This window comes from Nelusetta ayraudi, unplaced genomic scaffold, assembly GCF_046127955.1.
Source record: "Nelusetta ayraudi isolate G7.1 ecotype Tasmania unplaced genomic scaffold, CSIRO-AGI_Nayr_v1 ptg000083l, whole genome shotgun sequence".
NCBI lineage: Eukaryota > Metazoa > Chordata > Actinopteri > Tetraodontiformes > Monacanthidae > Nelusetta > Nelusetta ayraudi.
In genome coordinates this window covers 1391563-1414104 of record NW_027466133.1, presented here as the reverse complement: position 1 = coordinate 1414104, position 22542 = coordinate 1391563, and the positions used below count along the sequence as shown (strand labels likewise).

General features: G+C 48.4%; 1 protein-coding gene across 3 annotated transcripts in view; it reads right to left on the bottom strand.

Annotated features, from left to right (window-relative positions):
- The window catches only part of pdlim5b (PDZ and LIM domain 5b), a 31044-nt gene extending 11762 nt beyond the window's left edge, over nt 1–19282 (bottom strand). For all 3 annotated transcript variants that reach the window (XM_076044887.1, XM_076044888.1, XM_076044889.1), the window contains exons 1-3: nt 19157–19282; nt 14089–14194; nt 3708–3859 (exon numbers count right to left, since the gene is read on the bottom strand). In XM_076044887.1, the coding sequence (XP_075901002.1) occupies nt 3708–3859; nt 14089–14187 (251 nt within the window). In that variant the 5' untranslated portion in view covers nt 14188–14194; nt 19157–19282. The remainder of the gene's footprint in view (nt 1–3707; nt 3860–14088; nt 14195–19156) is intronic.
- Between the last annotated feature and the right edge of the window lie 3260 nt (nt 19283–22542).

The following is a 22542-nucleotide window of genomic DNA, read 5'->3' as shown; positions in this document are numbered from 1 at the left end:
CCGCCAGCATCTGTCTTTTGAGTTATGCCTCTACTTTATATGAACTCCGGCTGGGGTGTCACATCCTGGCGCACGTATTAAACAGCACGTGGGCGGGGAGACATGAGAGGAATTTGCCGCGGCTCCTCGTGCTGCGCGATGGTTACACGATCCAGGTGGATTTAAAGAACGGAAAAGAAAAAAGAATGAGAGTGGGGGGGTGGGGGGGGCGGTGATGAATGTGATACGGCTGCATCCAAATGATCTTAAATCATAAGCAAATTTATGACAGAATTACTTTTTCTTTTAATTCATCCTTCGGATGCCACAATCAAGCAGTTTCCCTTCAGCTACGACAAAGCCAGGAAGCAGAGGGCGACGGCCAAATGCAGGAAGTGGCCGTCAACCTTGCTGCTGCTAAAGAGATTAGCATGGCTGCATCCATGGGAGCTGGATGGTAAAACAGCAACGTGTCCGACTGGCCGGCTTGATTTTAACAGTCAGGACGTCCGTCCAATCAGGTTCCGGGCTTGCGCCTGGCCTTCCCAAACACTTCCTGGAGGGTTTTTTTTTTCTTTTTAACCAGATGGATCCATGAGATAAAGGATTCCAAAGGATTTAGGAAACATTCCATCTGACATGCCTGGAAAAATCAATGTGGGTGTGTGGGTGGGGGGTGGGGGGGGAATAACAAGTGGAACAACCAACCAACCAACCCACGTAGAAAAAAACAGGAAGGCGAAACAAAAACAGAGGAATGTCGGATGTGTGCGGCTGGAAAATCTTCTTTTAATTTGTAATTTTTAATGGCAGCAGCAACCCGCCGCACTCGTTCTGAACTGGCCCAGCCGAGACTCGGAATGCGAGTTTAGCGTGAGACTCGACCGACGATGTTTATCCTGGGACGAGATTGCACCGACTAGTTGAATGAATCCGGGCCCACGAAATGGCAGGAAGTCGGATCTCCTGACAAGGTGACCGCGAAATGAATTAAAGGGACGAAAAAACAAAACAAAATGAAAAGTAACTTTAGCCAGCGGATCGTGTTTTACACGCAGGTCTGAGCTCCACTCCCCCACCCCCCCGAGTCTCCGCAGACCACCGCACCACAGCTGAGCAGCAGGGAGCTGAAGTGGATCGCCCTCCGCTTCACTCTGTTATTACCGACCTGAGGATTTACAGAGAGACGTGCTGGAACACACAAGTTCCCTTCATTTTGGTCAGGTTTTTTTTTTTTTTTTTTTTCCAGCTCAAAAAAAAACGACACAGCGCAGTTGTATACAGCAGTGTATGAAAAAAAAAATTCCGACAACCTTAAAATTTGACTCAATCCTAATTGTTGTCATTAAATATTTGCCAGAGCATTTTTGTGTGTGTTTCGAAAGGTTCTGGCTGCATCATAGGCACACAAACCAATGGCAATTATCTTTTGCTGTTTATTGTTTAGAAGAAAAGAAGAAAACGACACACTTGTAGTCCTTGCACTCTCTTGATGTGTTTCAAGAGAGTGCAAGTCACACATGTGCAAGTCACACACAAGTCTCAAGTCTTAACCTTCAAGTCTCAAGCAAGTCCCAAGTCACTGTGGTGAAAAAATCTAGCAAGTCAAGTCATTGCTCAGGTCAAGCAAGTCACAAGTCAAGTTATCGAAAAACCTAGCTAACGTTTGACCAATTTGACCGGCTAATAAGTTAGAAAAAGACACTTTGATAGCGCATTTTATTGAGAAGATAATAACACCTTACTTAGCTTTCTAGCCACGTTAAGTTTAAGCTATGTTAGTATGAGCAAACGTTACCTTTCTTTGTGGGTTTTGTAGTGACGGATGAAGTTGGAAGTTGTGGTGGTTGTGCCACTGATTTTTGAGTGGCAGACCTTGCAAACCGCTGTTCAACCCAAATTGAATTATTCTTGCTCGTCTTCCGAGTCATCTGTCTCAAGTCTAAGTCAAGTCTCAAGTCATGAAGACCAAGCCAACTCAAGTCCTCAAATTTGCGACTCAACCAAAAATAAACTACACTTGGAGACCAAAGACTGAATCTTAGTGCAATACAGTACATCAGAAATGCAGAGGGTGTCCGAAAACATTTTTCCACTGCTCTATAAGATGTAAAGGGCGCAGTGTGAGCCACTTTGCTGGCCAGGTTCGTCAGAGCCGGCGCAAACTCGGCCAGAACCGCCTCAGCGCTGCGGCTGAGGTTTTGGAACCAGGTGCCCGCGGCCGCAGCCTCTGCAGCAGCAGGGGGGTGCCGCTGTTTCATGTCGCTGGCGCCGCTCATTTCAGTGACAATAAACAAAAAGCCATTATCATTCTTTCCTAAGGACGCTTCCCGCAGGCCGGTGCCTGCGAGCGGCGTGGCCGCACTGTTTTTTCCGTGACGGCAGAACAAAGAGTTCCCCAGTGGGCAGAGAGCACAAACATAACTGGCTCCCGGTTCACTCGGGCTCAACCCAGCGGAGCTGCGCAAATGGGGGAGGTGAGCAAAGTCCGTTTCCTCCCCGATGGAACTCTCAGATCCATCAAAACTCCTGGAACTGCTCTGCGTGTTGCACTGAAGCACCGCAGTGTGCGGCTCTGGCTGCAGCGGATGGCATCACGGCTTCGCTGACGTCACTGCGGGCCAGTCCACTGGTCGCTTAGGCGTTTCCAACAGTGTTAGGTTGACTGCACGGGCCAGAGAAAGAAAAAACTAAAATTGCAGCATACAAAGTCGAGGGTAACTCGCACGTGTGGAAGTGTGCAGCACCGTGTGGTTGGATTGAAAAAGTGTCTCCTGTGTGATGAGTTAAACTCCTGCTGGCTGTCAGGCAGGCGACTCCACTCGTGTCCTACTTGTCGGCAGTGTTTGATGTTTCACTGTGCAGCCGTTAGCCTGCGCGGATCACATGCAGCTGTGGCGCGCGCACACACACACACACACACACACACACACACACACACACACACACACACACACACACACACACACACACACACACACACACACACACACACACACAACTATTTTCAGACTATTTTCCCACGATTAAAGCGCAGGGGCTCCGTTTTTTTTTCCCTTCTTTTTTTTCCCCTCCATGTGGTGGTGGAATAACAGGACGCACCAGGCGGGACTCGGGTCTCTCTGTCGAGGCGCTGGAGTGGTCCAGCGTGTGGGGGAGTGAAGTCTGGAAGCGGACGGATGGACGGCCGAGCTCGTCCTGGGCTAATTCCACGCTGTCACTTCTTTCTCGCTGAAGCGTGCGCTGGCTGAGCAGCGGTTCCGTCGTTTCAAGGAGCAAAGCAGCAGCTTCCAGACGAGGAGGAGCAGTCGATGAGCTCAGCAGGTCTGAGCCCAGACTCATCTGAAGACTTCTGCAGATTGTGCGACTGACACACGCACGCACGCACGCACGCACGCACGCACGCACGCGCGGCACGTTGTCGCGGAGCAGCGCTTTTGGCTGCGGTTGCCTTTTCTTTTTTTTGTCCGACGTAGAGCGAATCCAAAATTAGCATGTGGCTTTGTCGTACAGATGCGTTTATATGCTCACTACTGTTACAGCAATGGTTGAATTGAAGCTGAATGAATGTGTGATTATTATGCAGAAAATACTTGCGTCAAACTGATTTTTTCCCTCCTTAAAAATGTGTCCTTGGTCGCCAAAACACAACATTTGCAGAGTCGTGCGTGCGTGTCTGTGCATGTGTGTGTGTGTGCGTGCGTGCGTGAGGTGTGTGTGTGCACTACCTCTGCAGAGTGAGGCTGAGCTGGTTTGTGCAGGCCTTGATCTTGTTCTGGGCGTCCAGGTGGTTCATGCTCTCCGTGGAGACGCCGTTAATGGACAGGATGACATCGCCGACGCTCATCTTGGCTCTGGCTGCCTTCCCGCCGTCCGTCAGCTGCCAGAGAGAAGCAGAGAAAACAGGTTGGCCCGAGGCAATTGACATTGAACACGTTTGCCTGGGAAAGCTGTCTGTTTTTTTGTTGTTTTTCTTATTTTGTGTTGACTTTCAGGATTTTGCACGTCAAATGTTTCATGGAAAACGGGTCCATCTTTCATTTTCAGCCGTTATGCAACTTCGGCCAGATGAGAGCAAAATGCACCTTTGCAACATTCCTGGAACGTCTGCAGGTCCATGAAGGCCCCGGCGTCTCCCGTAAAAGTTATTTTAGGCATCGTAGAACAGGGGAAAAAAAAAAAAAAAGAGTGGCTGATGTTTTAGTTACAATTATAAAAGAAAAGACAGATAAAAAGGTCACAAATTATAAGCCGGAATTCGTCTCAACAATTAGACGGAATGTTTTTGTTGGTCAGACCGACCGGGTCGCTCCAGGATTCAAACTGCCGTGTGTTTAGTTAACATGCAGCGTTGACAGACGTGCGGCTTGCAGACTGTGTTCTCTAGAGCTGCACCAATTCACGCAACACTTATAATCTGTTTGTTTAAGTTTTGAAAACAATTTTTCAAAACCCGCGTATTCCAAAAAAATGGGGGGGGGGGGGGGGAATACAGACGTTACGCAAGAAACACTGTAAAACCCGTTCACAGGCTCTTAACTTCCACTTCTGTGTCTTTACGAGATGGGAGGGTTAAAGTTTATCACAACGTGTGTCGAGATGCGACGTGCTCAGACTGGCATGTGACGCATAAAAAAAAAATTAAAAAAAATACAAGGATGACGCCCAGTTCTGCAGGCCTCGTCAGTCAGCAGAAACACACCTGTGCAGCAGCTGCAGCAGCAGCAGCAGCAGCAGCAGCAGCAGCAGGAAGCTGCGTTCCCATTTTATGAGCCTATCTTGTTCTGTTGCCGGGCAGGACGGGGATGAAAAACCTGTAGCAGCTGCACAGCTGTTCCAGCAGGCAGATCAGGAGTGGCATCGACTTTATTATATTTATTATTTACAACCATGTGGGTGGAGTCAGAACCAGAACCAGAACAAGCTTGGTGAATGGTAACTGTCCCTTTAATCAACACTGACTGTTGAGGTTTTTCTGTTTTTTATCATTTAAATAGTGCAACAAGTATTCCATTGCAAACTTGTTAGTGGCGCAATACAAAAAAAAGTTGTATTCCTATTGTTTCTCTGAATGTTACTTCACTTGATGCAGTCAATTAAATGATTCATGCTTCCTGTTTGATTCCAATTCTAAATTCTTTTTTGGGGGGATTTTTTCCTGGATTGAAAACAAAACTACTGTGCTCTCAGCCTTGGCAGCTGTTATTATGAGTCAGACGTGATCTAGACAACAGAAAACAACTCATTCCTTTATTCTTCCCGCCGCTAATCAAGAAAGAGAGAAAGGAAGAAAGAAAGAAAAAAAAGCGCGCAGGTTAAGCGGCTGCGACTCAGATTTCCCGTCATCGCAGAAAGGAACCAGCGAGACATAAAGAATGTGCCATTGTGTTGCCCCCTTCCCAGTAAAATAGGGCAGCGGGGAGAGCCGGGAGGCCGAGCGGGACGAGGAATGAGGAAGTGACAGCGGCGGGAGCCACTGTGTTCCTCCCGTCTTTATCAAGGAGTCCATCGGTAGCGGGAAGTGTGCAGCCCGGCTGATGTATGCATACCGACGTCATGGAAACCTATAGCACTGCCACATGCACATAAAAGCGAGGGAGGCTGAGGGGTGGGGGGGGGCTGAGGCACATGCACCAGCTTGCAGCCTTTTTTTTTTTTTTTTTGGTTTTGTTTGGCTCCTGACTCAGAGGCTGGCACTTGAACGCACCTGCTGCCGTTTCCCAAACGCACCCTGAGTCACTGGACTTCCAATCAGAGCGACCTGACGCAGAGGCCAACTGGGACACAATGAGAGCTCCTCCTCTGACATCAACCGGCTGGATGGTTCCAGTGGTCATTGAGGGAAGAAGAAGAAGAAGAAGAAGAAGAAGAAAAAGAAAAAAGACAAGCTGCTGAATGATGAGGAGCCCGCTGAGACTTGGACTCTCGTCGCCTCGGCTCCCCTCTCGATGGCGCCTTTGTGTTGAGAGGACGAGAAGCAGCGAGAGGAGGGAGCGCCTCTCCTTGTATGGATGTGTGAAAAGACGACGCGGCGCTATATACGGCCATTTCCCCCCCAGCCAGTTCGAGACGCCCTGGAGGAGGTGAGGTCGCTCGTAACGTTCTCAGAGGGAGGGGAAGAAAAAAAAAAAGTTTCATTTACGGCCGCAAGTCTTTTGCTGGTCAAACAGTCTTTTATTTGCACACTGACGCAAGACAAATTTAGGTGGAGGCAAAGAATTCATGGCATTCCGAGGCTGAAACCAAGAGAGGGACAGGTGGGGACTGCAGGAAGTGGGACGATCACATGACCACCAGGTGGCGAGAGAACGTCTGAGAATCAGTCCAGGTTTTTCCAAAGTTAAGGTTGCGACGTTTGTTGGGTTGTTTTTTCTTAAAATCATTTGTAAACCTCTCCGCTGGCACAGCGCCCCCTGCTGGCCCACTATGGGACTAGACCACAACCTTGGAAAGAGGCAACTCCGGATCCTTCCCTCACGACACGCAATTTAAAAGCACACCTGACAAGTAACACATCGCCCCCTGATGGCCTGACATAGGACTGCATAACTCCGATTGCCTTCCCGCATCTCATCAGAAAGCATCTTCTTTAGTGCTTCACCCGCCCTCTCCCATTACAAATGCGATTGAGACTAGTTAACAGTCAGTCAGTTGGGGGTGCTGTTAACCTCTTAAAGATCAATGAATCATGAAAATGACTTTTTTCAAGAAATAAATACATGCTACAGTGCTGCTTTATCTTGGCCTTTCGGTTTGTTTGGAATGGACAGGCCCTTTCAAAATAAGAGTACCAGGCCTCCCACCACATGGCAGCCTGAGCCGCCGCGGTTCCCTATACGGTCCGGCACCGGTAACGACCGGTTCTCCCTTCAGCGCCACACATGTCGAGGGCCTCCTCTCCCTCGCTGCAGCGCACCGGCAGCACAATACTGCACAGTGTTCCTCCAAAAGGGATCACAGTGGGATTCGCCGGTCGACTGACAAAGAGGCGTTAGAAAGAGAGGCATTAAAAAGACATTACAGGCCAGAGTGACGGCGTGAATCATCGCTGTTAAAACAGGAGGGGGAAGGGGGAAAAAAAGTCTTCCGCTCTTTGTAAAGAGATGAAACGAACTGGAGCTTTTAGCAACAGGAGTAAAAGAAAATGAGGCGAAATAAAAGCAGACCTGACAGTCCGGGCAAGATTTCAAAGCCAAAATAAAAGAACATGATTTGCACCATTTCAGGAAGCTTTTTTTTCCTTCAAATTGTTTTCATTGGTCAAATGTATTCATCACACGACATTTCCCCATTCCAGTAGCAGCTGCTGCGGCTAATCTTTGTTAAAACCGCCACTCAGAGTTCTTTTATTCTGCCGCCGACTTCCTGCTTTCAGAGTGTGAGAGCTGTGGCACAGGAAGCGGCGAGCGAAGGCCAGTGAGACGCAGTGTCATGCAGGCGAGGAGGAAGAGGCAGACGACCTTATATGGAAAGACTGGAGTCCAATAAACCTTCACTGTAAACCCAGTCAGGACATAATAAAGATTATTGACGTTTTTTAATATTCACCTCCGTCATCGCTTTCAATTTGTGATTGTATCGAGTTTCAAAAAAAAAAAAGGCACTGGCCACATTTTGAAGTTTGATTGTCCTCTAACATCCTTGCAGACCTCCGACACCACACACACACTGTTCCAGAGAGGAAGAAGAGAAAAAGCGAGTCTTCCTTTTCATTTCCTTCCTGCTGCCAGCCAAGTCTCGCTATCAAGGGCCCTCGAACGGAGGTGGGACCCCCGGTTGTCATGGTTTGACCCCCCCCACCCCCCCGCCCCAGGCCTGCTAAATAAATCAATCGGGGCCGCTGCGAAAAACTGCGAGGTGCCAGGCGGCGGAGCCTGCGCAGGAGCTCTCAGCGGGGTCGCCATGACGACGCAAACAAAAACAAGACAAAGCGCCACCAGGCCGGCCGTGCCTGCCGGGTCAGAAACAAGCCGGCCGAGCGCCGCCACTGAAGATGATGATGATGATGATGATGTGAAAAGGGGCCTTTATCCTGGCGGAGACGAGGGGCCGAGCAGGCATTTTTTTCTCTCCAGAATCTCCAACAATAAAAAATAAATAATAAATACTTTTAACAAACCAAGAAGGTCCAACTCACGTGCCCAGTTACGGCTTTACAGTTAGGCGGACTGCTCCTTTAAATGTAACAATCGGCATTTTACCATCCGAACCTCCCAGAATTCTGCTGTCGCTTCAGTTTCCCCTCCGAGAGGATAAAAAAGAAAGATGCCTGCGAGATTTCAAAAGCCAGGAGGCGGGTGAGGAGACGCGCCGCTGGCAGCCGTGCAGCTCAGACCACACGCTATCTGTCGGGGTGATGTTCCCCAAACGCCACGGGAGCTTTTCAGCGCTAGAATTTATTTTCTCTGGACCCGAGCGGAACCAAAAGCTCTGGCTGGGCGTCAGACGGACCACAAGCGGGACGGGATAGTCATGCTGCGGCGAGCAGACAGAAACCTTCAACTTTGGCCCGTTAATGTGGAATCTTTAATGCACACATTTTAAAGGGGAAGTTCGGCCAAAATTTCCATTTTCTCAATAGCTGCGTTTCCATGACACTTTTTTCACAAAAATAAAAGCCATATTTCTAAAATTTAGACAAAGAACATTTGCGATTTGCAGGTGTTTCCATTGAATGGTGCGAAGCGCATAAGCCGTAATTCTCGTAAAATCTTGTAAAATCGTAATTCTAGCGGGACGTAATTCTCGGAAAATCTCGCCCCACGTAAATCTCGCGGGGCGAGATACTTACGTTTTACAAAAATGAAATTCTGTGGAATTCTTTCATTGACAGAAATCCTGCGATTGGAATCCATGCGACTCGCCTCAATGTGGCTAAATGTGGTTGTAAGCTAACTTGTGGTGTTATCGCCAAAGCTTCCATCAACCTCCCACATGAGGCAAATTTTGAGGGAACTGTGGCAAACAAATAGTTGTCAATTGGAATCACACACTTAGACAATGTTATTTTTTCACTGTGTAAAAGTCACTCAACTTTGATGGTGGGTGGAGTTTTGTGAAATGTTGGCACGGGCTGGATGTGAAGCTTCAGAATCAAGAAGGCAGGAAAGGAAAAAACCAAACACAATGTGTGCGAGTGACGGATGTGTTTACAGCAGCAGTAAAGGAAGTTTCCAGCGGATTTGAATCCACTGTGCATGCATAATGAACAACAGCTGCCTCGCCGGCTTCTCATTGGGAAACCCAGAGTGCAGCTCCAGAGAGAGTCCTGGAAGTTCTGAGCTTCACTGGACTTCAATTGCACAGACACCTGTGTGCACAGACACAGAATGTAATCCCAATGCATGAAGAAAAGAAATGAAAAGGGTTTTTTAAATGAAAAGGGATTACAGTTAGCAGTATTTAACAGTATTTAGAGGCGTCGCTGTCAAAGCAGGATCAGGGAGGTGTGGTCGGATCCTCACTGAGAGAACCCCCCCCACCCTCCTCCACACCCGACCCGACGCCGGGCTGATGTGTGATATACGCCACATCATCACATTTCTGAGCGGCTTGGCAGTATCAATGCGTAATTGGCCGGGAGCTAACAGGAAACTGATCTCAACGTCCAGAGTTCGAGGCTAAATTTAGTTTTTCTTTTTGGAAAAAATAACATTTACCAGCCAGTCTCGCGCAGAACTAGAAAAAATAAATAACAGTAATAATGGAGAGGCCACAAGAGATAAGAGAGGAGCGGGGGGCAAGGGGTGGGGAGGGGGGGGGGGATTAAGGGATCAGCGAGCAACCACAGGGAGGGGAGCCAAAAAAAATACAAAAAAATTCAGCGGCTGCCCTCCAACTGACCCCAGCGGAGAATTAGAAGGTCCAGGGTGACGATTAGTCTGTTTAACTTTTCAGAAAAATGACAGATTATTCCCCCCAACTTCACCGTGTGAACACATGTTTACACAACTTTTTTTTTCTTCTTCTAAATCTCCTGAGTGGGCACTTTTTTTTTTCTCGGAGCTCCATTAGGGTTCTTTCCCAGGAGGAGGCCTGTCAGAAAGAGAGAGAGAGAAAAAAAAAAAAGGTTGGAAGAACCGCAGGCGATGGGAACAGAGACCCCCGGGGCCTGAACGACGGACAGAAGAGGAGTGGGGCTCTTCATCCATAAATCATCCATGGCGTTATTGGGTGGTCCTGCTTTTTTAACAATGCAGCTGCGTCATTTACCTAGAAACACATTTTCGTTCAAAAAAACAAAACAAAAAAGACTGCCAGATCTTTATTTTTCATCCAGGACTCCAGCGGAGAATAAAACCATCCAAAAATTGCCCCACAGGACTCCAGAAAAACAGTCATTAGCCCGCTGTTTGCAGCCCCCTGCATAAACCGCAGGGTTTTCTGGATAATGCCGTTTTTTGCCATGTTTGGACAAAAGAAGCAAACTGCATTAAAAAAGTGGCTCAACTTTGATGGTGGATGAAGTTTGTGGTATGTTGCACAGGCCGGACTTGAAGCAACAGTCATTAGCCCGCTGTTTGCAGCCCCCTGCATGAACCGCAGGGTATCCGGCTAAAGCGGCTGTTTTGCCATGTTTGGACAGCGACAAAAAAGAAAAGGCAAGCTCAGAGGGCGGAGCCAACGCTGGCTGGATGTGCCCTCACTAACCTGGGAGAGGTATCAGTCCCCTTTGTGATGTCACAAGGTGCTGATTTCCAGCAAAGACTTTCTAAGTAGCAAAAGAAGTAAAGGATGGTCTTGTTGTTGCTGTTCTAAAACGGTGAAGTGAATGTTGCACATATTTGGATTTCTTGGAGTCCCACAGCAGGTCTGGACGGTAACGAGGAGGCTGGCAGCCCGACATCCAACCACGGCTGGAATTCACGGAACAGAGTCTCGGCATTGACAGGGCACAAGATGGATCGGTTACACACGGCGAGCACAAATCAGGTAATCATGTCATTAGAGGCTGATTGCATCCATCCACAGCCAGGCTGGTTGGCGATGCTGAGTGCATGTGTTGCTCCTCTGCTGCAAACCCGGCCTGTTTAGCATAGCGGCTCTCTAATGAACCTTGAAATGGCTCTGTGGCGTTTGTGATTTTCACCAGAGTGATGAGGGAGCTGCAGTCTCGGATAAACTGTTGGCAGATGTTTCCACCGACTCTCTAACACACGCACACACACACACACACACACACACACACACACACACACACACACACACGCGCACACGCGCACACACACACACACACACACACACACACACACACACACACACACACACACACACACACACAGATGCATCCAAGAGACGCATCGATGGAGACGAACAATCCGGGCGGGAGAAGCTCCAGATTTGACCTCCGGCATCTTTTAGCAGGCGTGGTCAGAAGTCCTGATGGATGTTTAATATGTATCAATCAGCTTTCTTTGCCACAAAAACACACAGAAGATGACTATTAAAGGACTGGTTGCCCAATAAAGCCACTTTGTTTTGTGTGAAGAAAAAAAAAAACCCACAGATTTGGGAAAGCTGTTGTGTGCCTTGCCAATCGGCTGCAGCGGCAAATTCCTCTTAAGCGGAATTAACAGGAAAGAAAAGAAAAAAGCGAAACCACTAAGCCTGCACCAGCGCAGCACAGGCTGTGGAAACCAGCATCCGAGAAGAACACATAAAAGCAAACTTATCTACATTAGTCTGACCAAAGGTTCTGAGCCTGGAGACTCGCGCATAGCCCCCTTTGTGACCTCATCAATGCGAAAGAACATCTTCTGAGGTAAAAGGTGGACTTTTCTCTTTTCTGCCGACACATGCCCTGAGAAAAAGTTGGGCCGAGTGAATTCCACACGAAACAGAGCCTTCCGAGCAGCTCAGCCCAACTGTAACATCAGCGCTTCGCTCCGACTGCACCGACGTCGAGATTGAAAACCTTAAACGTTGCGGCGTCTGAACCGTAGCGAGAAAACGAGCCGTTTGCGGTGCCACTCATCTGCGCTCAGGTTGCAAAAACAGAAGAAGAAGAAGAAGAAGAAGAAGAGATGACGGGAGGAGAAGCTGCGAGGGTTCCAAACTTTTGGCTCGCTTGGCTCGCGCCGCAGCCCGGTCCAGACCGCTGACGACTGACATTTGAGGAGACGGGAGGTATTCAACACTTTAACGGTCCGTCGAGTACAAATGACCAAGAAGACAGGAAAAAAACCTACCGCAGCCGACGAGCCGCAGCCAAGAAGTTGAAAGCTTCAAGGCTGGTGTCAGGAATCCTGACACCTTTCCCAAAGCCACCTGTCTGCTCTCATTTTCAAATCTCCCGTCCGGCCAAAACACGTCTGCTTCTCATTTTGTCGCCGCCACATTTGAGGAGTCCATTTTAAGATCTCACAAAAGATGGGTACGTATTATAATCTCAACATAATAAATAGGGTGGAAAATGAATGACTGCTGGCGCAGATGCTCGAATTCTTAAACCCATCAGAGAGAGAAAAAAAGCTCAAATGTGAAACTCGCAGGGTTTTGTGAGTCAGTATTGCGAAATGGTCATTACAAACCAGATGTGACAATAATTTCACAAGTCATTAATAAAACAAAACAAAACAACAGACTCTTGCTGTCACATCTTGTTCTCATAAAGCTTCTCAGTAAACGAAAGCAAGGAGAGTTTTCACCTCCTCACAAAAGGACCGATTGCAGGGTTTGATAATAATCAGCCTCCTGTCTGTTGCCGGGTGCTTGGAGACGCAGATTCTGTTGCAGATAGTGCTGGTCTTGTCGGGAGAGTCGGGTGTGACGTGTGTTCTGCACAGAAACTGAGGTTGTTTGACGGAGGGAGGGAGGAGCAGCCGTCATCATTAATAGAAATGAATGAGTTGCTTTTTCCAATATCAATAAATAGACCCGATTTAGTGACAAGATGTCTAATAGAATGTTTTAGCGTCATCCATGATGAGCAGGAGATGAGTTTCCAGCCCTTTTTATGAGTCGCGGTATCATCGTGGCAACGCCACGTCCTGCATTCCATTATTATCATAATTGCGGGGCTGTAAAAAGCGGCGGCGGCGGCGGCGCTGTGGACCCCAAACAGCCAGAGTCTCCGCAAAGCGTCCTGGTTCAAGTGTTTAGAAAAGGGAATGAAACAAAACTAATTCACCCCCTTCGCTCCACTAGAAAACGTCCAACATCCTGTAAGTGATCCGGATGACAACAAATAAACAGAGTCATTGACCTCGATGGTGACGCTCTGATTAGAGTTGCATAACAGGAAGCACCGCCTGTTCCTCAATGCCGCCGCTGCTGTTGTCAAAGCAAAGACTCTGCTGACAGGAAAAAGGATTTTCATCCACTCTAATCCTGTTTGACAGGACGATACAGTCCAATAACTCAGGCACTTCGGGAGCTCTTCTGGTGCGAGGGAAGGGGCGAGAGAAAGAGAGAAAAAAGGAAAAAAGAAGAAAGGAAAGAAAAGCGGCTGCTGCTGCTGCTGCTGCTGCTGCTGCTGCTGCTGCTTGGCAGGCCGAGCAGCGCAGCAGGCCTCTTTAATTACGCGCAACAATCCAAATGTTTTGCACAGAAGGGCCCTTTAAAGCGGGAAGCGTAAACAGCGGGACTATGTATAGGCGTGGGCCGGACCAGCTCATAAACAGCCACCAGCAGCACCACCACCACCACCATGGAGCAGGAGCTGGTCAGCCGGAGGCCCTGGAAGCGCCGGCGTGGGTTGAAGTGACGGTTACTGCAGAACCGCTGTGGTTGTGCAGTTCCAGCGGAGGAGGAGGAGGAGGAGGAAGAGGAGGTGGTGGAGGAGAAGAGCCTCCAACGCTCCCGGACGGCAGAGCCGTCGGCCTCCCGAGAGCTCCCCCGGAGGCGCATCAGGGAAGTTCGTCTTCGTCATGTTTTTTTTTTACCACGGCGATGACGGCCGGTCAGGTTGCGCAACAGTGTTGTGACAATAGTTGGAGGAGGCGTCGCGGCTAAATCCAGCGAGGGCGGTCACATGACGCGCCGGCGGCACTTTCATCACCGTCGAGGCAAACGGCATAGTGAGCATGGGCGACATTCCACAGAGGTGCCTGGCAGGGAGCGCATGTGTGTGTGTGTGTGTGTGTTTGTGTGCATGTGTCATCCACTCACCCTTGAGATGGTGAGGGGCAGGCAGAAGTCCTTCCCCCCCTGCAGCCTGAAGCCCCAGGGGGCGGGGCCAGCCAGGGAAACGCTGTAGCTGCTGCTCATGATTCACCTACAAAAAAAATGGCAAAAAAAAAAGAGAGACAGAAAAAAAAGACAGAATGAGAATCGCACGTTTTACAAGAGAAAATGACAGGTTGGCAGGGGAGGGAGGCAGTGCGTGCGCAAGCGGCAATTAGGGAGGATTCTGGAGGCAACACGCCGCAAAGTGCAAATTATCACCGCCAGTCGGGAACGAAGCCGAAGAACCTGACGGGTGATTTGCTCGACGTTATCTGCAGCCAATGCACGACTCTATTAATAGGCCTGTTTAAAGGCTTGCAGCTGATAAAGCAGCTGAGAGGGAAAAAAAATGTTTGTTGTGAATCAGTTTTTTTTGTCCTCCAAACAATGTGGAGATTCTTAAACAACAATTAATCAATTAATACAATTAATAGTAAACACACACACACACACACACACACACACACACACACACACACACACACACACACACACACACACACACACACACACAAATCTAGGATAAAAATCTGATTTGCAATCACAGAACCAGGATTAACATTATCATTCTTTGCCATTAGATGGTGCTAAATCTCACACACGGGGCCTTTAAACCACCATCCCAGAGTCTCTACGGGTATAAAAAAAATACAGAGCAGATGAACTCAACAAACGCAACGTCTTTCTTTCCTTTGATGGGGAAACTTTTTTTCCTAGAACCTATTCTTCCTCAGCAGTTTGCTGCTGCTCTCACTAATGTGAAGCGTTGCCCTGCGAAATGAGCCGCAGGAAGCGCAGACAAAGCTTTGTTTACCTTTGGAATGATCTCAGAATGGTGACAGAGCTGCACTTTGGACCCGCTGCCTTTTATAACCCTCGTGCCTGTCAAAGATATATTTAACCCAGACTGAGGCAAAACACAGTCCGGCAACAAAAAAGAAAAGAAAGAAAAACAAACGGGTTTGTATCAAATCGTGCCGGCGTCGGCCTTCAACACTGGCATAAGTGGTTCAAGACGAATGACAAAGGCGTTAAGAGGCAACTTAATCCCGCATGAAGTCACTTCCTTAAATTTGGGAACGCTCTGACAACCTCAGTCCGACTGCAGGCGGCGCCGCTGAGCCTCCACGTTGACGGACGAGCGACCGATAACTCGGCTAACGCACGAAAAAATAAATAACCGAGCCCAGCGGAAACAAAATAAACAGGTTTTTCTGTCTGCAGTTGGGCACAGTGAGGTACTCTGACACACAAACATCGCAATCTAACAACACGTCAATGCACCCGGGCTCAACACATCAGTCGATACGGACCAGAGTGCGAAAAAAAAAAAAAAAAAATGCTGCCCGCTATTGGGTTTCACTGCGTAAAGCCCCATTTCGGCTGCATTCCAAACAGCGCGAGAGCCGCAGGCCATTTATTGGAAGTGGAGGATAAGCGCAGTCGCATGTTTGAATTCAGCGCGTTATTACAGTTATATATAAGAATTTCTTGGACTGAGGCAGTCGGTGGAACGAATCGGCAGGTGGCACTCTCGCAGCTGTCGTGTTTAAAGAGGAGGAGGAGGAGGAGGAGGAGTTGTGCGGCAATCACGTGCACGTGCACCTTTGTCTGCGCTGGACAGAGAGTTGCAGGCTGACGCTAAATAAAGATGATCAAAAGAATCATCCTGAGGGTCTCTCAGCGCTTCTGAAGTCACTGGGCATCAACGTCTTCCAACCGTCTTCGGCTGAAATGGCTGAAATGTGGAACGTCCGCGCAGCCGAGCTCCAACCTCAAAGATTTTTCAGACCTTCTTCGCGCTGCACGGACCAGTTAGCATCGTCACAGTCGGAGAAAAAGCAGGACGTGAAGGTTGCTGAAGCTGCCCTTGAAAACCGCAGAAGAGACTAAAAAATAAAACAATAAAGGAAAAGGAAGCGACCGCAAGAGTGGCTGGAGACAGCGAGATTAGCGAAGAATGCTGCAGCTAAGCGCTAATTTATGATGTTTTTCCACTCACAAAGTTTGTATTTCCTGTAGTTTTAGAGGCAAAGTTGTTTTGACAAGTTTAGCTTTATGGCTCTTGTTTCATCATTCCTCTTGTTATCAGATCCAAGGTGTCGGCTAAATGCTATCTGAGTTTAGACAAAGCAATCTGGTGAAAAGGATCCGACAGGTTTTCTTTCTTCTGTCTTTTTCTCTCCCACCAGCTAAGAGCACCGCAGCTCCCCGGAGGGCTGCAGCTGGAGTCCTGGTCAGAGGCACAAATCAGAGGGTCGGCTCGACGAGCCGCCTCACCGCCAACCCCACCTGGAGGGGGAACTACACAAAAGAACCGCAAAGAACACAGCAACAAAGGTCGAGAGGGGAAACTTAGAAGCAAAGGGCCGAAGGGAATCACGTGGAAGAGTGACAGAGAGGTGCTGAACACCTGTACGAGCCCAGAGCACCAAGACACAACTATTTATACCCCCAACCCTCCACAATCCAACACAACACAACACAACACAACACAACACACACGTGTACACACACACACATACAAAATGTTCAAGTCTATAATAAGACCGCCGGCGAAGGAAGACAGCTGCCCGGCTCCTGAAGGTGACCCGGCAGTTAGGTGGGCCGGCCCGTCGAGTCTGAGGCAAAATTACAAGGCTGGAGCCAGTAGCCAATCAGCTCTAAGGTCCCGCCCTAATGGAGAACACGTTTCTGACGTTTTGGCCCATTAAAGGCCAATTGTTCTTCAGTGGAAACATGCATCATCATCATCATCATCATCATTATCATCCAAAAAATGCAGAGTAATTACAGTAGAAAATTTCCTGACCTCTGCTTTTAAAGAAACCGGCCACATATTTTCCTCTCCTTTGAAGTGTCTTCACACGCTGCCGCATTAGAACAATTACCAGACCTTCATTTTTCATCCAGGATTCCAGTGGAGCAGCTTCAATTGATTAATCCACCCCTGTGGTCCCCCCCCCCAAAAAAATAAAAAAAATCTTAAATCTGAGCATGTTTAGCCCTCTGGTTGCAGCCTCCCATTAAAAGTGCCACTCTGCTGGACCTGCCACCCGTTTGGGAAAGGGACAAAAACAAGGTGGTTCTCAGGGGGCGGAGCCTACACCTGGCTGATGGTGCTGTCACTCAGCCGCCAGGTGTATCACTTCCCCTTTGTGACATCACAATGGGGCCAATGACCACAACTCTTCAGTGCGTTTTAGCAAGGTGGAGCAAAAAGCAGCCAAGGTTGAACTTTTTTTCTCATTTCTGGAGAGTTTCCAGAAAATTAAGAACTTTTTGGTGCAAATAAACAGAAATCCACACTCACTATATGCCCATTCCTTGATTCTAAGCAAGCGGCAGCCATGCTTTGTCACGGGCAGCGCCGCCTGGCCGAGCCGGGGGAAAGGTCAAGGGTTACGGCTCAGCGGACAACCCCCTAGGAATGCACAACGTCAAATAGCTCGTTCACACCGCGTCGCTTATTTACTAAAACTCAGGAAAGGATTACGTTTCACCGGGGGGACAACTTGGCAGAGGCGGAATTAAGAAAGTCATCATCACTGTCAACATCATCATCATCAGCAGCAGCAGCAGCAGCAGCAGCAGCAGCAGCGTTTCTTTTCCAAATATGGAGAGGACAAACACAGCGAGCGCCGCTTGTTTTGCAATCGTATGATATCATGCAGAGACACGAGCAGACACACCTTCACACAGCTTCCAAAACAAGTGGAGTGATGAGCTCACACTCCGCTCCCCTACACACACACACACACACACACACACACACACACACACACACACACACACACACACACACACACACACACACACACCAGAGCCAGTTTCTTACCTCTGCTCATTTCCCACCTTATTGCTCAACTTCCTGTCATATAGCTTCGCTTTATTTTGCTCCATATTTCAACACCTCACCAGCGATATTAGACCGGCAGCCATTCATCAGCACGTTGGTCGGTCTCTCACACACACACACACACACACACACACACACACACACACACACACACACACACACACACACACACACACACACACACACACACACACACACACACTAGGGAGGCCATGCTGACCGAGCCCAGGTCAGACCCTCTGGGGCTGCTCTCACGCGGAGCTTTGCTCAATCTTTCACTGGACGAATGTCTCGTGGAGATGCTGTTTGTTGTTCTGATTCACGACTCTTGACAGTTTCTAAACAGTGTAAATCTACGTGCGGTGAAAATCCCACTACTAAAGCGTGCGTGTGTGTGTGTGTGTGTGTGTGTGTGTGTGTGTGTCACAGCTTTAATGAAGGCTTCTGGCGACGTCACAGCAGGATGTGATTCAGAGCAGCAGACGGTTTTCACACCTCGCCTCATCAAGAGAGCGACTGGTGCCAACAACTCCATCATCTGGACAGACGGTTACTCATCACTGACAATTGCGCAGTAAATTAAATAAATAAATAAATAAATAATAAAAAGCTGATTTGGCACTATTTTAACCCAGCGTGGCATCGTAACACCTCCTGACGGCCTGTTACCTGGCTGACTATGCGAGGAAACCATGTGACGCCACACAGTGTCATCACACACACACACACACACACACACACACACACACACACACACACACACACACACACACACACACACACACACAGCGTGTTTCGAGACTGGGGAAAGTTCCGCCCGGTGCAGAAACTTTCATCCGTTTGGCCGCAACTGGGTGCGACGCTTCGGACGCACGCGCGTCTGCTGCCTGCACCGCTGTGACTGAACGTTAACCGAGTTAAAGCAGACAGACAGACTGACTGACTGACAGAGCCTTCGCTTGGCTAAAGCAGAACAATCCGGTTAAGATTGCTTTTAATTGCGCCTTTCCTGTTTGTTCTGGTGTGTTTGGGTTTAGTTAAGTTAAGTTTAGTTTAGTTTCTATTGTTTGGTCTTTTTGCCCGGCCGGCGCTGATCTGAGGTTGATTCTGCGACTTGTTCGCCTCCCTGATGGTTGTGAGTGCGGATCTCACCTTGCCTTGCGAAGCCGGGTCTGCCGCTCAGAGTGGGGAAGCGTGACTGTCCTCCGTCAGGCTCGAAGTCGACTGGACCGTAGCGGAACTCCAACTTCCGCATGTGAGCCAGCCCCCTTTTTTTCTCTCCCTCGCGTGCGCGCGCGTTTGTAAGTGGGAGGGGGTGCCGTTCTGTGTTCTCCGTGCATGCATGGACCTGTCTCGCTCGCTCAGGTGCGCGTGCGCGCGCTCCGAGTTGTTGGAAGTTAGTGGTGAGATCCTCGTGCCATCAGGCGTTCGGAATGCGGTTGTTTCAGCTGATGTCATCCAATAAAAATATAAAAAAAAAACGAAAAAAATACAAATAAAAAAAACGAGCCGCAGCTTGTTTCTCATCGTCACATGTGGGAGTGAAAGTCATATTTGTACATGATGGGAGCCTCATTGTTCAGCTATAACCGCCGAATGACACAATTGTAGCCGGTTGTTTTGCATCTCGTTTTGCTAGCCTCGCTGTTTATGCTAGTCTCCCTCGCACTATATTATAATTTACTGTCTTCTGTTTGTTTTCCCCTTCCATTTGCCTACATCTTTCCAATATCTCCTCAGAATAGAGTAGCGTTGCCAACTTTCATTCAGATAAATAAAGGAGGCCTCCCGCAGTGCTCGGGCCCATGACCATCCCAGGCCAGCGGCTTGCCAGTAGTGGTGAATCATAACTTAAAACAGGGTTTCCAAATAGTATATGCTTCACATAGTTTGAACTGCTTTGTTTCCAGTAGACATTGGAAATAAGATGACAATAACGATCAATGAAGTGCAGGATGGATGGCTTTTACAAAGGAATTAAATAAACAAAGCTGAAAAGAACAAGTAATCCTGATTCATAGCCTACTCTACGCAAGAAAGGCAGCCAGTGCGCAGTTGTTGCGATTTGGTTGCGCAATGGAATTGCCTGCAGCTACATAGATTACGGTTCTGAACGCCAACTCTATGGGAACAAATGTGAGTTAACATGAAAAATAAAATTACGTCCAAGACAACTCAGGAATACGGGACAATCCCCGTCCCGTATCGACTCAAAATGGGACGCACCATTTCATTGTCAAATACGGGACAGTTCTGCATATTAAGGGACGGTTGGCAACTCTAGAACAAAGGTGTGTATTCAAAACTTTAACCCCAAAAACGCTTCAATAAAAGGGTCAAACTGAAGCTTTGCAGTTATATAAGCTTTTAAATAAAGGCTCCCACTACTAACGGCCTTGTCTGTGACAGCGTGTTCAGACTTTCACCACCTGTTCACTTCACTGCAAGATTTATTTCCTCCTTGACGCCTTATCCCGTGCACTTCTCATAAACCATCAAACTTAAACTCCCAGCCACCCTCGCTGGATTAGTGTAAAGCCTGTAATAAAAATCAGAGTGTAAAAAGAGGAGAACGAGGGGAGTAGGAGGAGGTAAAAAATAAATAAAATAACAGTGCTGCTATTTTTGATTGACAGGAAGTTATGTCATGGAAGAAGAAGGCGGGAAAGGAATGCGTGAGGTAAAAGCTGTCTGCGTGATGTGTGATGTTCTCGGAGAGATATTTGGACACGTGAGTGAGAGGGGAGCAGCTTTTGCGTCAGAGGCCTGGTGACATCATCGTTTCGGTCAAATACCTGATGGATGCAAGAGACCAAATTGAAGAAAGGGTAAGTTAAGAAAAGGAAAAGAAGAAGAAGTTCAACACCTTGGACTTAACTCATTGACTCGAAGTTGACACAGAATCCAGCGCCGTGGTGTTGATACGCCCTCTAGTGGCCATCAGTAGAAATGCACGTATGTCGAATTTGTACCGCTTGGAAGAGCCACTTGCACAAGATGTGCCCTCAGGGCCCGTCAGTGGAACAACAATCTTTGCGTCATTCGCGCCTGAATACTGTGTCACTAGGCCTGAGGCGAGGGTTTTTAAAAAGGGTGCGTAGAAGATTATGAAATGCTTTCTTTCTGTTGAGTCTAGTCACATGACAATGTCTTGCCAAAAACACAGTGCAACGTATGTATTTTTTAAAATGAGCACTGTCTATGGCAGCAAAGGCAACAATCTCACTCAAATATGTGTTGTTGTACCTTTAAAAGTCTCATGTTGTCAGCAGACACTTGCAGCGTTACGCTCGGCTTCAGTTTGTCTTGACTGAACAGACAGCTGTGGCTACACATGTAGCTTAACACCACCAGCGTGAATGTGGTGTGAATGAGTAATGGCTCAACGTAAAGCTCCTTTGGGTGCTTTGAAAAGCCCTACTGTATATAAATCCAATCAATTTTTATTAACAGAGGCGGCCGGTGAATTCACGCAGGGATGTCCTGCAACTTTAGCTTCAGTCTCTTGACTGAGTGAGGCTAACGTCCTCCTTTAACGTTGCTCTGACCGGTCATTCCGCATGGCGCCACTGTGGCCCGATGTTTCCTGCAGCCTTTTATTACTGTGGCCATATGATATTACTGAACAAACTTGCGTTGACCTCTCAACGGCTCCTGGTGACTTTTTCTGTTGTTTTTTTTGCTCTCATCCTGCCGCTGCAGCGGTCTGCAGGTTTCTGGCCGCATGTGTGCGCGGCAAGTCAATATATGGGTATCGGCTAATGCGTAGAGCAGCAGCTGAACTCCCCCCTCGTCCCCCACCGCCCACCAACCCTGGCCTCGGCGCAATGCGATGGAGCTGCTGAAGTGTGCTTGTCCTTTTATGTAAAGCTGCGGCGTGCATACCTCAAGATCATTTTTTAACCCAAGTGGGCGAGCAGAGCGCTCAGGAAATCCTGGAATTCCAGTTCAAAGAGCGGTCGGGCCGTGACTCTGTGGGAACGCACAGAGCCGACGTTTGAGCCAACTATGTAATGTGATTGCTGCAATACATTGACTCCGTATAAGAATGACAAAAGGATGGATAATGTGCCGCAGTAGCCCCCCTGCTGTCGCTGCTGGATGTGGACATTTTAGCCGATGCATGCTGCCACAGACTGCGGTCCGGGGCTCACATGCTTCATGGGATTTCTCCTTTTGTGCCCCGGCTTTAAATCCGACTCGGGTGATTTACCAGTGATCATCTCCTCCTTCCCGGTCTGATGCCTCCTGAAAGGGGTGTTATAAAGGGTTGGTTTCACTCAAAATTGAACATTTCACGCTTTTCCTTCCGCGACTCTTAACCGTCTCTGCGTAACAGTTCTGGAGTTCCACAGCAGTCTCCGTGCCGCTCGCGGAAGATGCAGCAGTTCAGATTATTTGGAGGCAGGTTGGTTGCTAACGCCACCTCATGGTCAAAGCAACACAAAACAACAACAGCTGCAACGCATGCAGATCTTGCAAGTGCGGCAAGAAATTACGTAAAATTGAATTTAGCTACTTGCAAGACCCAAGTCCTT